This window comes from Mandrillus leucophaeus, unplaced genomic scaffold (genome assembly GCF_000951045.1).
Source record: "Mandrillus leucophaeus isolate KB7577 unplaced genomic scaffold, Mleu.le_1.0 Scaffold269, whole genome shotgun sequence".
Lineage (NCBI taxonomy): Eukaryota > Metazoa > Chordata > Mammalia > Primates > Cercopithecidae > Mandrillus > Mandrillus leucophaeus.
In genome coordinates, this window is record NW_012102798.1 from 4,322,486 (window position 1) to 4,337,528 (window position 15,043).

At 43.7% G+C, this 15,043-nt stretch overlaps 1 protein-coding gene across 3 annotated transcripts in view; it reads right to left on the bottom strand.

Moving 5' to 3' along the window:
• TMEM164 (transmembrane protein 164) overlaps nucleotides 1–15,043 on the bottom strand; it is a 174,013-nt gene that overhangs the window by 25,671 nt on the left and 133,299 nt on the right. For all 3 annotated transcript variants that reach the window (XM_011984516.1, XM_011984515.1, XM_011984517.1), the window contains one exon: nucleotides 4,244–4,322. In XM_011984516.1, the coding sequence (XP_011839906.1) occupies nucleotides 4,244–4,322 (79 nt within the window). The remainder of the gene's footprint in view (nucleotides 1–4,243; nucleotides 4,323–15,043) is intronic.

Genomic DNA, 15,043 nt, shown 5'->3' on the forward strand with positions numbered 1-15,043 from the left:
ATTGTTGCGGGAAGTCAGGGACCCCGAACGGAGGGACCAGCTGAAGCCATGGCAGAAGAACATAAATTGTGAAGATTTCATGGACACTTATCACTTCCCCAATGAATACTCTTGTGATTTCCTATGCCTGTCTTTAATCTCTTAATCTCATCATCTTCGTAAACTGAGGATGTATGTTGCCTCAGGACCCTGTGATGATTTTGTTAACTGCACAAATTGTTTGTAGAGCATGTGTATTTGAACAATATGAAATCTGGGCACCTTAAGAACAGGATAACAGCGATTTTCAGGGAACAAGGGAGATAACCTTAAAGTCTAGCTGCCTGTGGGCTGGGCAGGACAGAGCCATATTTCTCTTATTACCAAAAATGGGTTAGAGAAGTATCGCTGAATTCTTTCCCCAGTAAGGAATATTAATAATTAACAGTCCTGGGAAAAGAATGCATTCCCAGACGACACCTCTGAAATGGTCGTTCTGGGGGTGTCTGCCTTATGCAGATGTAGATAGGGATGAAACACGCCCTAGTCTCCTGTAGCACCCCCAGGCTTGCTAGGATTAGGCAATTCCAGCCTGGTGAATTCTAGTCAGACCGGTTCTCTGCTCTTGAACCCTGAGAATGTGTACACTGCAGGACATGGAAGTTCATTAGTGATTCTAGTTTCGTCCTGACCTTCTGCCTTGTGATCTTTTGTCATCCTTGAAGCATGTGATCTCTGTAACCCACACCCTATTCGTGCACTCCCTCCCCTTTGAAAATTGCTAATAAAAATTTGCTGGTTTTAAGGCTCAGGGGGCATCACGGAACCTGTCGACATGTGATGTCTCCCCCAGACACCCAGCTTTAAAATTTCTCTCTTTTGTATTCTTTCCCTTTATTTCTCAGACCAGCCAACACTTAGGGAAAATAGAAAAGGACTCACATTGAATATCAGGGGTGGGTTTCCCCCAATAGGCAATGTGTGGAGGAGCTGACCATAGACAGAAAATAAATTGAGCAATGGTGTTGACAGCACAATTATAATAGACATCATGACATTTTCATGGCCCTAATTAGAATGGCTTGAAAGAGTTCCTCCAGTAGGCCAAGACTGGGCACACTGAAAAGGGATGGGACACTGACCCCAGTTGGAAGGGACAAAGGAGGTGAGACGCTTTCAGGAGCTAGTGAAAGTTTCAATGACAGGTCATGGAGATACAAGCTGAATAGGAAGAAAAGAAGAGGAAAGGAGTGGAGATTTGGGTCAAAGAAAGAACATAACAGCAGTTACGTTCTCATACAGCAGAGCTTTACAGGAAAACAAGGTCCTGGTGGCTGAAAGGAAGGAAATGCTGAGGTCATTGCAATTAAGAAGCCCAGACTTTGAGAAGCTGGGGTGGATGGGAGGTCCTTACAAGAAGTCTCTCAGGATGTTGGCTCAAATTGTAATGGAAATACTGAGAGCTACAGGCCAGCGACTTCTAGGAATGTGGGGGAAGTGACTAAGAGGTCAAGTGACGGTGGTGATGAAAAAAACGAGAGAGAATGGCAAAAGAGAAAGCCTTTTTCCCCTAACATACAGATGAGATAGTGCTCTAGAAGAGACAGAGGGGGCTCTGCAGCATATGGGGCAGGGCAGAAAGAGCAGCCTCCATTAGAAGAAGCTGCAGGCAAGAGACAGGAAGGCTCTGTGCCCCATGTGGAGCTGCTGGTGAGGCTGGGAGTGGTTTGTAAGAAATATAGTTTGTTAATCAGCTTGATTCAATCATTCTGCATTGTATACACATAGTGTAGCATTACTTTGAACCCTATACATATATAAAAGCATAATTTGTCAGCATCCAATAAAAATTAAATTTAAAAATACTGTAACACAGAAAAAAAGAAATGCAGTTCCAGAGGACCATGGGCAACAAGTCTGAAAGAAAGGAAACAGGGAAACGAAGGGACAGGCCAGAGGAAGAAAAGAGCAGCGTGGATGAGAGAGGTTCCATGTACTGTGACAGTGCATAAGGTCCGCAAGAGTAAGGGATGAGTGGGTTTCCCACAAGGCACCACCTACCCACCCACCCCAAACAATAGGAAGAGGCACTATATGCTCAAGCAGGACCTTGCCTTTCAGGAAAACAGGGTTCCTGGGCATGGGAGATACCTATAGGAGAGCTGTTTTGTATTGGGTAAAAATTGCTAAGCCATTTATTTCTACAAAATTACAAGAGACTTCTAGGGAAGAGAAACCTCAAACTCTCGGCTTTCTTGGTTTACAGAAAACTAATCTTCTGACAGCTTGCTTCAGATCCATTCTCCCTCTTCAAGGCCTAGGTCCAAGGCTTGGGATCAAAGCTGAAGAAATCCAGATGTTTCTCTCAATGCTCATAATTCCCCCCAAGTGAACAGCAGATGGCAGTAAAGAGCTGGAAAGGGAGATGGGAGATGAGCCCTCAAAATAGCTCAAAGTTGACCAGATAGAAGGTACTGGGGCCCATCAACTTCTGCGGAGTGGTAGATGCTCTCATTCAGGTCTGGAGTAAAGTCAGTTTGGTGAGATCACTCCACTTGTGCTGCAAGCTAAACCCTCACTGCGCCAGGGTATCTACGGGTTATTAGCAATAACAGACCATACTGTCTCTCATTACAGCCCTACTATCTCTCCCCTTGCCACTTAGGGAACTGGGCTACCGGGAGGATCTGCTCTAAGAAGATAAAATTATCTTAGAGTTAGCCAAGTCTTGAGGATGTGGCTTCCTGGATTATTCTTTTGGAGGGAGGAAAGACGGCTACTTGGTATTTCTCATGTCAGACCAGCCTAACCCAGCTACCTGACAGATTTTTATGGTGACCTTAGAGTACAAATATGTTTAAATAACAGCCATGCAGATTTGGCTAGGACTTCCATCATACACCTCAGAAGCCAGGAACAATGAGTAGCACGGGTCTGAGGCCCAGGAACACCTATCTGCCTGGTTCTATTCAGAATACGTGTATTTCTGAGACTTAATATTAAGAGGCTGTTTCCTGTGCCACAGGGGACAGACCTAAGAAATGGCACAAGTCTCCTGGATATTGGAACTTCAGACTTTCCTTAAAGCTTTGTGGGGAAAATAGTGCTTTTACAGCAAATTAAAAGGAAGCGTTTTTGGACATCGTGAGACCCCAAGTGGCTGCACAGGGTAAAAGCAGTCTCAAAGAATATTTAGGCAAGTATGGAGAACTGATAGAAATCAAAGTACAGGAGGCAAATCTCTGGACTATAAGTAGATTCCATCTTGTAATATGTTCCTGGGTTGACCGGTCCTTGGGGCTATCTCACACCAGATCTTAAGATCTGCCAGAATGCCTGAGTTAGAGCATCCACGCATAATCCAAGAAGCAGCAGCGTCCAGCAGAACTCCCAGACCATCTTCCAGTGAGCTCAAGGGCCCATGTGGCCTCATGCCACTTTCAGTATGGTAGAAATGAAACCCTTGCTGCCTGGAGTGAGGTAGGAGCAGAAAAGTCTCAGCAACTGAGATCGAGAGGCTGGGGCTAAAACTGAAAGAGGACGTCTTCCAGTCACAGGGACTTTCAGGAAATAAAGAACACTGAGAAGGAGTGGCTCTCACAACAAGCCTAGATGGACAAGCACTTCCTTTTCCTTTTGTCTATTACACAATAGAGGGAAGGGATAATCTAAGGGTCACTGAGAGGTTACAAATAGATCAGCTTCCTTTCCAGGCTGCCTCTACCAGGTTGGTGGTCTCTCCCTCTTCACCAAATGAAGGTTTTCAGTGGTTTCTTTTACATGGGTGACACTGCTCTTTCACCTGCCTCTCCCCTCAATCCCATAATTGTCCTGGTCCCTGGACTTCTTGGCCCTTACATATCTTCTTTTGTTCTTGAGGGGACCAAGTGTTTCACTCTCTTCTTCTACCCCACACTGCACACTGAGGCAGGGGGAAGGCACAAGTACAAGAGGGTGACAGTGTGGGGGGCTCCATGCAAATGCAATGCCACCACCAAGACACAAAGCCCAGGCCCTGTGACAGGCAGTCAGCAGCACCATAGTCACCCAGTGAAGTACGGGTCTAAAAAGTCCCCAGACCCCTTGCAGGCTTCGTCCATTCCCATCTCCCCACTTCCTAGTGCCCGGCATAAATCATGCTGAAGAAACTCAGCCAAGAGGCAGCTGAAGATCCTGGGAAGCACCCAAGAGGCTGTGACTCCCGAAAACAGAAGGGAGAGGCTAGGTGTGAGGGTTGCATAGGAATGTGGTTTGCTGGCCTTACCTCCTTTCCAAAGCAGATAGATGGGTACCACGTAGAGCATGACATGCTGAATGTAGTAAATCTCCAATTCAAAGGGGAGCTGTGAGGACAGGAGGGAGAGAAGTATTTCAGAGCAGGAAGCGTTCATTTCAATAGAGTCCAAAGTTGACCTCCCTTGCTGTTTAGGACCCATATTTTAGCAATCCCATGCATTTCACCAATTCACTTCTTTATACAATTGCAGGAAGAAAAAAAAAAAAAGAACAAAATGAATATTCTTCTGATCTAGATCAGGATCTTCCTAGATGTCTTTCATAGAGAAGGGACTTGTAAATGCTCCACTAAGAAAGTCTGGTTAAAAATTTAGGAAATGTGGCATACGATATATCCCCTTGGTGGTTTCCCATGCGTATTATTGGAATATGAAGGACCTGAGTGGTCCCTATAGACAAGAAACCTACTTGCCATTGTTTATCCAGTGTTTCCCAAACTTATTTAGCAAGTGACTCTTTTTTTAGTAACAGTTTGTATTCTGCAAAATGTACTTTAAGAATCACAACCTTATGTCACTTCCTGCTCCTGGTGACTAGATGGTAGATTATTTACAAGTTTATTTCTCATTTGACATGAAGAACATATGGAGTAGAATTATCCCCATATTCCAGATGGGGGAAAAAAAAAAAAAGATTGCTAGGTCTCGTAGGGTCTAGATCCAAGAATAAAGTTTCCCCATTGGCTATTTGGGTGTCAGCCCAGCATTAGCCCTACTTTTGAGTTTAGACCAAGCTGCTGGGCCAATTTTGGCACAGCTTACCAAAAAGAATGTCCTCACTCTCCCTACATCCAACACACCCACTCACTCGCTCCTGTTTCCCATCTCTCTCAAAATGGAATCTCTGTATTATCAAAGCAGAGCATGTTTTGACCTGCCATAGGGGCCCTGCTGTAGAGCTTCGCAGCGGGCAGAGAATGGAAACAGTTGGGTGGCTAACTCAGTTCTGGGGAAAAAAGAACTTTGGCAGCTGACAAGAGGCCTAGCCTCTTGGGCTTACATAATCCCTACCATACACACACACACACGTACACACGCGTACACACACACACATACACACACACACACACACCCCAAAGGATGCCAGGATAGACAAAGGCACCTAGGGGAAAGGATCAGATGCCTCCCTTTCCCCACAGGGCAAGCACATAACCAAGACTGTGTGCTAATGAGAGGAGGCAGTTACAGGCTACCCAGGCACAGGAGCCCAGGTCTGTCTTATGCCAAGGGCTGAAACCAAAAAGATGGCAGAGCTCCCAGAATGGGAGCTGGGACAACTGTGGAGTCTGGACACAGACATTGGCTCTGGCTCTTTAAAATAAAAATCCACACGGAAAATAATTTCCCAGGGACCCACCTGCTGCTCAACTATTACTTTACACTCACCAAGGGAAATGTAAAAACTGAGAAAAGGAGGTAAGATTCCAAGTACCACTGTAGACCCCAGTGGAAAAGGTCACGAGATTGGATACTGGGCATTATCAGCACAAGGTAGCTATGGAGGTCTGAGAGGCCTACACTGGACCTCACAGTAATGTGGTCTGAGATCACTCTAGTATCTGAAAATTAGGTACTGCTTTATGCTTTTCAAATGATTTCACATCCACAATCTACTCAATGTCTCAAAATCCCCAGGAAGCAGCCAGGTCAAGTATTACCCTTAATTGACAGATGAGGAAACTGAGGTGCAAAAGGGTTATTAACTTCCCTGAGGTCGCCTGGAAAATAGGGAAGGAAGGAAAAAGTCCCAAAAAGGCTCAGCTCTCTGGCTGAAATGAGCACCTTCATGCACCTAAGGGACTTGACCTCTCCCTGAAACAGGCCTGGGAAGCCAGGCTGCTCTCTCCCATAGCAAGGAGCTGGGCCAAGGGCATGCAGCTACTAGTCCCAGGTGTGTCCTCAAGCAGTACTTCTGCCAACCTCTCAGACTCCAATTGCTGACCACCCACCTTGACTCACATTGCCCACCTGCCTCACCCTGCCTCCCAGCTCCTAGAAAGCAAAGTCTCCACCTGAATGTCCAGGGAGGCAGTTAAGCATTGCAGTTACAAGCTAGGACTTTGGAGTCTGTCAAAGCTGTGTTCTAGATTTGACTCTGCTGCTCGGTAGCCCCGTGGCCTTGGCCAAGGCCCTTAAACTCTCCATCTCCATTTTGGCATCAGTAAAATGAAAGTCAGTCTTCTGTTATAAGATTGTTGTATGATTTAAAAATTTTTTTAAATATAACAAAAACTAGCATGGTACTTCTTTTATGCCATGAACTATGAAAATCACTTTGTAAACAGTTAATTTAAACAAATCTTCATAAGAACTGTATTGTTCCAATTATATCCGTTTTAGAGATGGGACACTGGGGCACAGAAAAGTTAGATAACTCACTCAAGGATACATTCTCATTCAGTGACAGAGCCAGGATTCAAATCCAAGCAGTTTGGCTCTAGAATTTATAGTCTTAGCCAGCACACTCAGCTGTCCCCTGCTCACTCGCTCCCTCCCACAGAAGTCTGACTCATAGGAGTTGCTCCGTGGGGAGGAGCCACCCTTATGAATGGGAGTAGTCATAGTGGTATCAGCAACAGGACCGAGGCAGGACATGCACATGTCCTCACTCGTCCCTCCACACGGTGATTTAGCCCAGTCCCCTCCTGTTCAAATGATCCTCATCTTCATAGCATGCTCTGCCTACTGTCTGGTGCCCCAGCCACACATCATACAGTAGCCAAACTTGCCCTGCAACATAGGCCTCCCAGCTCCTGAGCCTCTTGTCACTGGCCCACTTCATCTCTGCAGCCACTGTGGCTACAGACTTCAGATGGAGTGGCCAAGAGACTGTCCCCACCAGCAGTTTCCTTCCTCTGGTGGTTGCCTCACCCCTACTCCAAGACTTCTCTACTTCAGGGGGCCACAAAGAGTACTGAACTAGGTGCGTATGCCACTGCACCCAAAGCCAGGGGAGGGAAAGAGGAAATAGGTTAAGGAGGAAGTGTGGAAAAAGAAGGAGAGAAAGGGAAGAAGAAGATGTAAGAGAAAGGGGGTGAAGTAAGAAGAAACATAATGGCAAGAATAAGAGAGCTGAATGGGAACCAAGAACTTAACCACTTGTCATTTAATAGCAAATCATATTGAAGTACTTATATTATGCACCATGTACTGTGTTAAATACTTTTACACGTTGATATGGTTTGGCTATGTCCCCACCCAAATCTTATCTTGAATTGTAGCTCCCATAATTCCCACATGCTGTGGGAGGGACCCAGTGGGAGATAATTGAATCATGGGGGCATTTTCCTCCATACTGTTCTGGTGGTAGTGAATAGGTCTCATGAGATATGATGGTTTTATAAGGGGTTTCCCCTTTCACTTGGCTCTCATTCTCTCTTGCCTGCCACCATGTAAAACGTGCTTTTCACCTTCTGCCATGATTGTGAGGCCTCCCCAGCCACATGGAACTGTGAGTCCGTTAAACCTCTTTTTCTTTATAAGTTACCCAGTCTTGTGTATGTCTTTATCAGCAGCATGAAAACAGACTAATACACATGTATTATCTCATTTAATTATTACAACTTTCCTATGAAGTAGGGACTATGATCATGTGCATTTGACAGACAGGAAACTAAGTCACAGAGAAATTAAATAACATCCAAAGAAACAGCAATAGGCACAGGGATGGGGGGAAAGGGCATTCAACAAAGGAGGAAAAAGTTTTCGTTTTTGCTTTTAAAGAAATGGGGTCTCCCTATGTCACCCAGGCTGGAGTACAGTGGCCATTCTCATGCACAATCATGGCACACTACAGCCCTGAGCTCCTGGGCACAAGCAACCCTCCTCCCTTAACCTCCCAAGTAGCTGGGACTATAGGCATGCACCATCATGCCCAGCTAAGACAGTTCTTTACTGAACACCGAGTCTGGGCTGAGTTCCAGGAACTTTCTCAGGGAGCCTCCCCTGACCCTCTTTTCCCCATTTTATATCTGTGAAATGCCATACTTCCCTAGAAAGAGTTCCACTTGGTTAATTCATTTCTACACACTAGAGAACTCATATCTAGAACTCCACTCTAATGTACATAGCCTGGTTCTTTTTCAACTGGAGGAATCCTGAGGTTATAGACAAAAAGTCCTGCATCAATGCAATTTAAAGTCAAAAGCAATAAAAAATGCTTTAAGCAACACAGGCCATTAACTACCTTCTCACAAGTCAACATCCTTTTTAGAATCAAAAGACCAGAGTGGTAAAGTTCTCCAGGCCTCTAGAGTTTAGACTGCCTGAAACATTAGGTGCATGGACTCTGTTCATGGCAAGAATCTCAACCTCCTTCCTCCCGCCTGCAACCCTGACAGCTGCACCACTGTTTTCTCCCATGGAGACCACAGATCCCACCACGCCCCTACTTCCCTGTTTACAACAGTCACCTGAGCAGTCCCTTCACCTTTTTTAAGAAAAACTTAATTATCGCTCTCTGAAGACACTGCTACACTGCTATCCTGACAGCTCTCTCAAGTAGTGGGGATTTTTCCTCTCATATAACCTTACACCACTGGGCCAAGGGAGTGCCTCTCTGTGCCTCACAGATGCTTCTAAATTGCTGTCTCTTCCAGACCATTATCTCTGCCTCCTTGCTAACCACTCTCCTGATTTGAATCTCATGTCCTGAGACTATGGCACCCACTACTCCTTTCTGTTGCAGTTATTTACGGCCCCCTGCATGTATACCCTCCCCTCCTCAGTCCTTGAAGGTTTTGTGTTACCCCTCCCTGTGATGCCTTTCCAACATTCCTTTGTCAAAATCCCTGCAGTGTCAATATTTAGGAACACTCTGGCCTCTCAATGCCTGCCCTCCATGCTCCTCAAGATCTCTCTCCATTTTACCTCATACCTTTTTCATATGGTCACACCAGTTATTATTAATAGCTGTGATCTCTCCATAACCTCTGTCATGTACCCTACTCTCCAGCCACCACCTTGTGTCTGGCCAATTCACTCCCTCTAATATCCCTACTCTCACAATTTTCTCACTTCACCAGGACCTACAGTCTTGATCCTACCACCTTTTTACTGTCCCCTCACCAACCTCATGTCCTTACTTCTATGCTCACCAGCGTTGAATTCAAGGCCCATCACTTCCTTCAGTACATTCCCAACTCTCCTGACACACTCTCTCCTTTTGTCCTACTTACCTCACAAAACCACATTCCTGGCTAAATCCAACTGTCTGACTTCACATTCCTAAACCCATGCGAGCAAACATGTCTGGAGAAAAATATAAAGCCATGCTATTAGCCCTTTACATTCATGACAACAAACTTAGTGCCAGATTTTCATGCTGCTCTACAATCTCACTATATTTCCAAGACCATTCATTCTCCTCTCTCCCAGGTCACTATTTCACAACTTCTCCTGCTTTCCTCAGACCTTCGCCATTCTCCCTCTCAGCTGAGGAAATGGCTTTCTACTTCAGTGGGGTGAGGGGGCATGGAGAACCATTGGAAGATAACAGACACAAGTTCCCACCTCCACATCTCCCTCCTCCCTGCACCCATACCCACAGCTGCTTTTTCCTCTGCTACTATGCAGGAAGCACCTGTGCTGCTGACTAAGGCTAGTACCATCATTCCTGTACTAGATCCTATCCTTTCTCAACTATTCAAGAATGTCATACCAGCAACTGTCTGTTTTTCTCACTGGATCATTGCTATCAGAAAACAAACATGCTAAAATACCTTTCATCTGAAGAAACAAAAGCTCTTGACCTCACTCCCATTTGCGGTAGTAATGGAGCTACCACCTCTATTTCTCTGCTTTCCTTTATACTTTATAGCAAAACTCCTCAAAAGATGTCTCTACTCATTGCCATCACTGACTTTCCTCTGAAGTATTCCTCCATCCAATTCAATCACATTTTCATTCCTACCATTCCACTCAAATTGCTTTTGTTGAGGTTACCAATGACCTCCATGTTTCTAATTCCAGTAGGCAACAAAAGGATGGAAGTTAGCCCACATGGCATCTTTATGTGAAATAGGTGCTCCTTCTTCTGCCAAGGCTCAACCCCATGCCAGGGTGTCAGAGAGATTCTGGATACCACTCACTCCAGTATGCAATTAACAAGCTGCACAACTAGAGATACTAATCCTGGTCTATTTTTAGGTCTCATCTTACTTGGTCTATCAACAGCATTTGATGCAGTTGATTATTCCCTCATCCTGAATAGACTTTCTGTGCTGGGATTGTCGCACACCACCCTCTAATCTTTCTCTACCTCAATGGCATTCCTTCTCAATCTCCTTTGCTGAATTTCCCTTATGTCCCTCATCTCTAAATATTACAGTGGCCAAGAACCAATTCCATATCCCTCTTCTACAGCTACTCTCACTCACTAGGTAATCTTATCCAGGTTCCTGGCTCTAGATACCATCTGTATACTGATGACTCCCAGTCGGTATCTCCAGCCTGCAGTCAGGCTGCTGAGATTGAAATTCTGTCTCCATCATTTATTTTCTATACAACTTTGGGCAAATCATTTAATCTTGCTGAGCCTCAGTTGACTTATTCATAAATGGGAATAATAGTATCTACTTCACCCAGTTGTGGTGAAATAATACCTGTAAAATCCTTGGCCCAGTGCTGGCATATAGTAACTACTCATTAAATGCTGGCTGTTATAATCACTATCCCCCTTTTCAACATCAATCCAGCCAGTAACTAGGAAAGCCAGAATTTCCATCCCAGGCAGTAACACTTAATGCCAGATCTTTCTAGTCGAAAGCTGGGGTTTCATTTCATCATTCTGCCTCAGCAAGAAGAGATGGTATCACCTGGGCCTGTCCCACAGTCCTAAGTCACACATTAGTATGTTTACCAGATGACTACCAGGGTAACTTTAGCTCCCCACATTAGTCCATTCATTTGGCCTATCTATAGGCCAGAGTTTCTCACTGGAAACCTCTTTATTTCTCAAAAAAAAAATGTTATTTCTTTATTTCTCAACTCCACTCTCCTGTTCTTACCCAAAACAGTCCTATTCTCACTTTCATCCAGCTGACCAAAAACACCTATTAAGACATGCCTAAGTGGTACGTAATGTGCTTGCCTCTTGCTATGTGGCAATAATGAAGACATCTTGTAGGGTAGGGATCCCGGCCCTACAACAGTTCATAGTCTAGTTGAGGAGGCTAACAGATAAGGAGAGAATATCAGTGCAGGAAAAGATCATGGGAGGCCCTGTAGATCATGTATTGGCTTTGGTTTGAATTTTCTGAGAGGCATGCATGATATGTAGTTTTGCAGGGCTCCTTTTGGTGGTTGTGTGCAGGGTTTGCTACTTGAGGCAGAGAGACCAGTTAGGGGCTGGTGATAGCAATGTCTAAGCAAAGGCAGACACAGCAAGAGAAGAGAGGATGGGCAGATTTGAGAGAAGGTAAGGAAGTTGAATTGCCAGGACTAATTAATTGACTGGACAGGGCATTGTGCAGAAGTAAGAGAAGAAAAGAAGTTGAAGATGACTCACAGGCTATGGCTTAGATGGATGGTAGGACGTTGGGGCTTCTCCCTATGTTGGGACCTACAGTCTAGGGTGCAGATTGGAGGAGGTGAGGTACAAGAAAAGAAGCTGGGGCTATGCTGAATTTGTGATGCCAGTGTGACTGCCTGGGAGAGAAGCTCATAAATTGGTGGGTGTGGATCTTAACAGGGCTAAAGAGGATGAGAAGAATTGAAAGTAAGGCAAATGATATACATGCCTAACTGTACATTATAAAATATGCACACCTAAATGTACATCAGGACACACAAACATGGAAATTTAAAATAATGAAATTTTATTAGAATAGATATCTAATATTTTCATCACAGACTCAATGAAACATCTCTTGTACCCCATTTGGTGGACCCCTGGTCCTCAGTAATCTTTTGAGAAGAGTAAATGCCTGGAAAGAGATGAAAACTATAACTAAAGGGTAGTATCAATATTGAGAAATAACTGTTAAGAACAGGAGAGATTCTGTATACAATGAAGGAAGGAGCCAGTGGACAGGGAGATGCTGGAGAAGCATAAGGTGCAGGAGGCACTAGACAGCCAGAGGACTGGAAGCAGGTGAGAGGGAATAGGACCCAAAGCACAGATGGAAAGATTAGCTTTGGGATCCCAGGAGATGAGGAAGGAAGAACAGGCTGAAGTGAGAATAACTGCTTGAGGGAGGGCTGCACATTGCAAATTAAGGGAGCTCACACCATACCTCAGGTGACTTGGTCTTACCAGAAGAGTCCATGGCTAATGATTAGGTGCCAAGTGAGAATAGGCAGTTACAAAGACAGAACCCTGGTCTCAGCTCAGCCCTAGACTACAGACTCTCAAAATAAATCAGGGAATCAAAAAAGATAATCCATCCCTTTAGAGGGGAAAGGATGCAATCGACAGTTACAACTGCCCTTGATAATGTTCCTGCCAATGAAGTTTGGTTTTGGAACACTTTATCTTCATTAACTGACCACAGACTTTAACTGTGGCCTACTGGGGCCACAGACTCCTTAGGACGAAATACCACTTGTAAGAGGAGCCACAAAAGGAATGTCATGACCTAAATGACCACTGATAGGGGACTAGTTAAATAAACCATGATGAATTCATGGTACAGCAGACCACATTGCCATTAAAAACAACAAGGTGTCTGTCATTAAGGAAACATTCAAATCTAGAATATGGGACATTCTACAAAATAACTCCCTAAAATTTCAGTATCATAAATGAAGAAGGGGGTACTGTTCTTAGGTTAAAAAAATGAAAACCAGTAAAGAGATGGAACAATCAAAAGCAATACTTGAAACTTCACTAGATCCTGATTTTTTTTTAAAAGACGTTCTTGGGACAATTAAGGAAACTTAAACACAAGCTGATTAAATAAGGTAGATGATAAGGTAGATGGTATTATAGAAATGTTGATAATTTTCTTAAGTGTGGTAAGGTATTATAATTATACGAGAGAATGCCCTTAGTCTTAGGAGCTGAAGTACTTAGACTAAAGCGTCAAGATGTCTACAACTTTGAAATGATTCAGCAAATTTAGATAGAAAGTGAATATGGAGAAATGTTAGATATTGTTGAATCTAGCTGGAGGATATAGAGTCATTGTTCACTATGCTACTTTTCAAGTTTTCAATATGTTTGAAAAGTTGTATAGTAAAAACTTAGGAATTTTTAAATATTTAACTAAATTTAAATGATGTAAGTATGAACTAATATGGCAAAATCCTAAGATACAGTACACCAAAGAAGAAACAAGATACATTATTTCTGGAGAACAATTTGTCAATATCTATGAAAACTTTAAAATGCCCACTCAGTTTGACTCAGTAATTTTACTTCTAGGAATTTGTACTAACAGCAATACTTGCCCACATGCACAAAAATACATGCATAAAGATGTTCGCTGCAGCATTATTTATAATTACAAAAAAATTTGGAATTTAAAAAAGCAAACTAAATGACCACCATCAGCAGGATGATCAAAAAACACTCTGGAAGATGTATTACTCCACCAAGTTTTTGTTTTTGTTTTTGTTTTTAAAGGAGGTACAACCATTTCTAGGTAAAATAGAGCAAGTCTATATTGTATAAGGCATGATCATTTTTTTAGAAGAAAAGGAATAAGTTTGTATGTGTATTTTGGGGTGTACATAAAATGGATCTAAGATAGCACCCAGTTACTATTCCCCAAACTGGAGAAGGAAACAGGATTGGGGAAGAGAGACTGGGATAGGAAAGGGAAGATCTTGAGTTTGGGTTCTATATACTTGTATATATATATTTTATAACAAATGAATGTATTCATTTATTAATCATGTAGCTAAATTCTTTTAAAGGATGAAAAAAGTTAAAAGATAAGTACACCAAACAGTTAACAGCAATTCTCTCTGGGGAGTAGGAGGTGGGAACTTTTATGTTATATTCTTTATATCTCTACATTACAGGAATCCTTAACCAAGAGGATGCATTAAATTATTAATGATGATTACTGTTAATTTGTTCTAGTTTTTAAGAATTCCCTCCTTTGGAGAATATTAGCATGTTAAGAAAATAATGTGTAAAAGGGGCATCCATAGACCCCAAAATCCCTTGTTCTCTTTGTATTTTTCCCTTGAGACCCTACTCCCACTCCACACCTCATCTCCAGTAAGGACAGATGCCCACAGTCCTGCCAGGCACATGCTATTCCATCTAATTTTCACCATCTGATGTGGAAAGGGGCAGGGGGGCATAATAAAGGTGGCGGGGAGGCCACCGGTCCTTCCTTTTTTTTTTTTTTTTTTTTTGAGACAGAGTCTTGCTCTGTTGTTCAGGCTAGAGTGCCGTGGTGTGATCTCGGCTTACTGCACCCTCCGCCTCCTGAGTTCAAGAGATTCTCCTGCCTCAGCCTCCAGTGATCTCCTGCCTCAGCCTCCCGTGTAGCTGGGACAACCAGTGCCTCCACCACATCCAGCTATTTTTGGTATTTTTAGTAGATACGGAGTTTTGCCATGTTGACCAGACTTGTCTCGAACTCCTGGCCTCAAGTGATCTGCCTGCCTCTGCCTCTCAAAGTGCTGCGATTACAGGTGTGAGCCACTGTGAGTCCAAACCCTATCAGGGCTACTACTGACTTCCTCCTTAGTGCTCAGAGCCCTTGAGAGAGCAGGGGAACAGAGTTGTGGTTATAAGGTGCCTTCCCCTAGCCAGCTCCCTGTCAAATACTTTGAGCCCATGAAAGATGCTGTTTGTTCTGGTGGCACAGTCA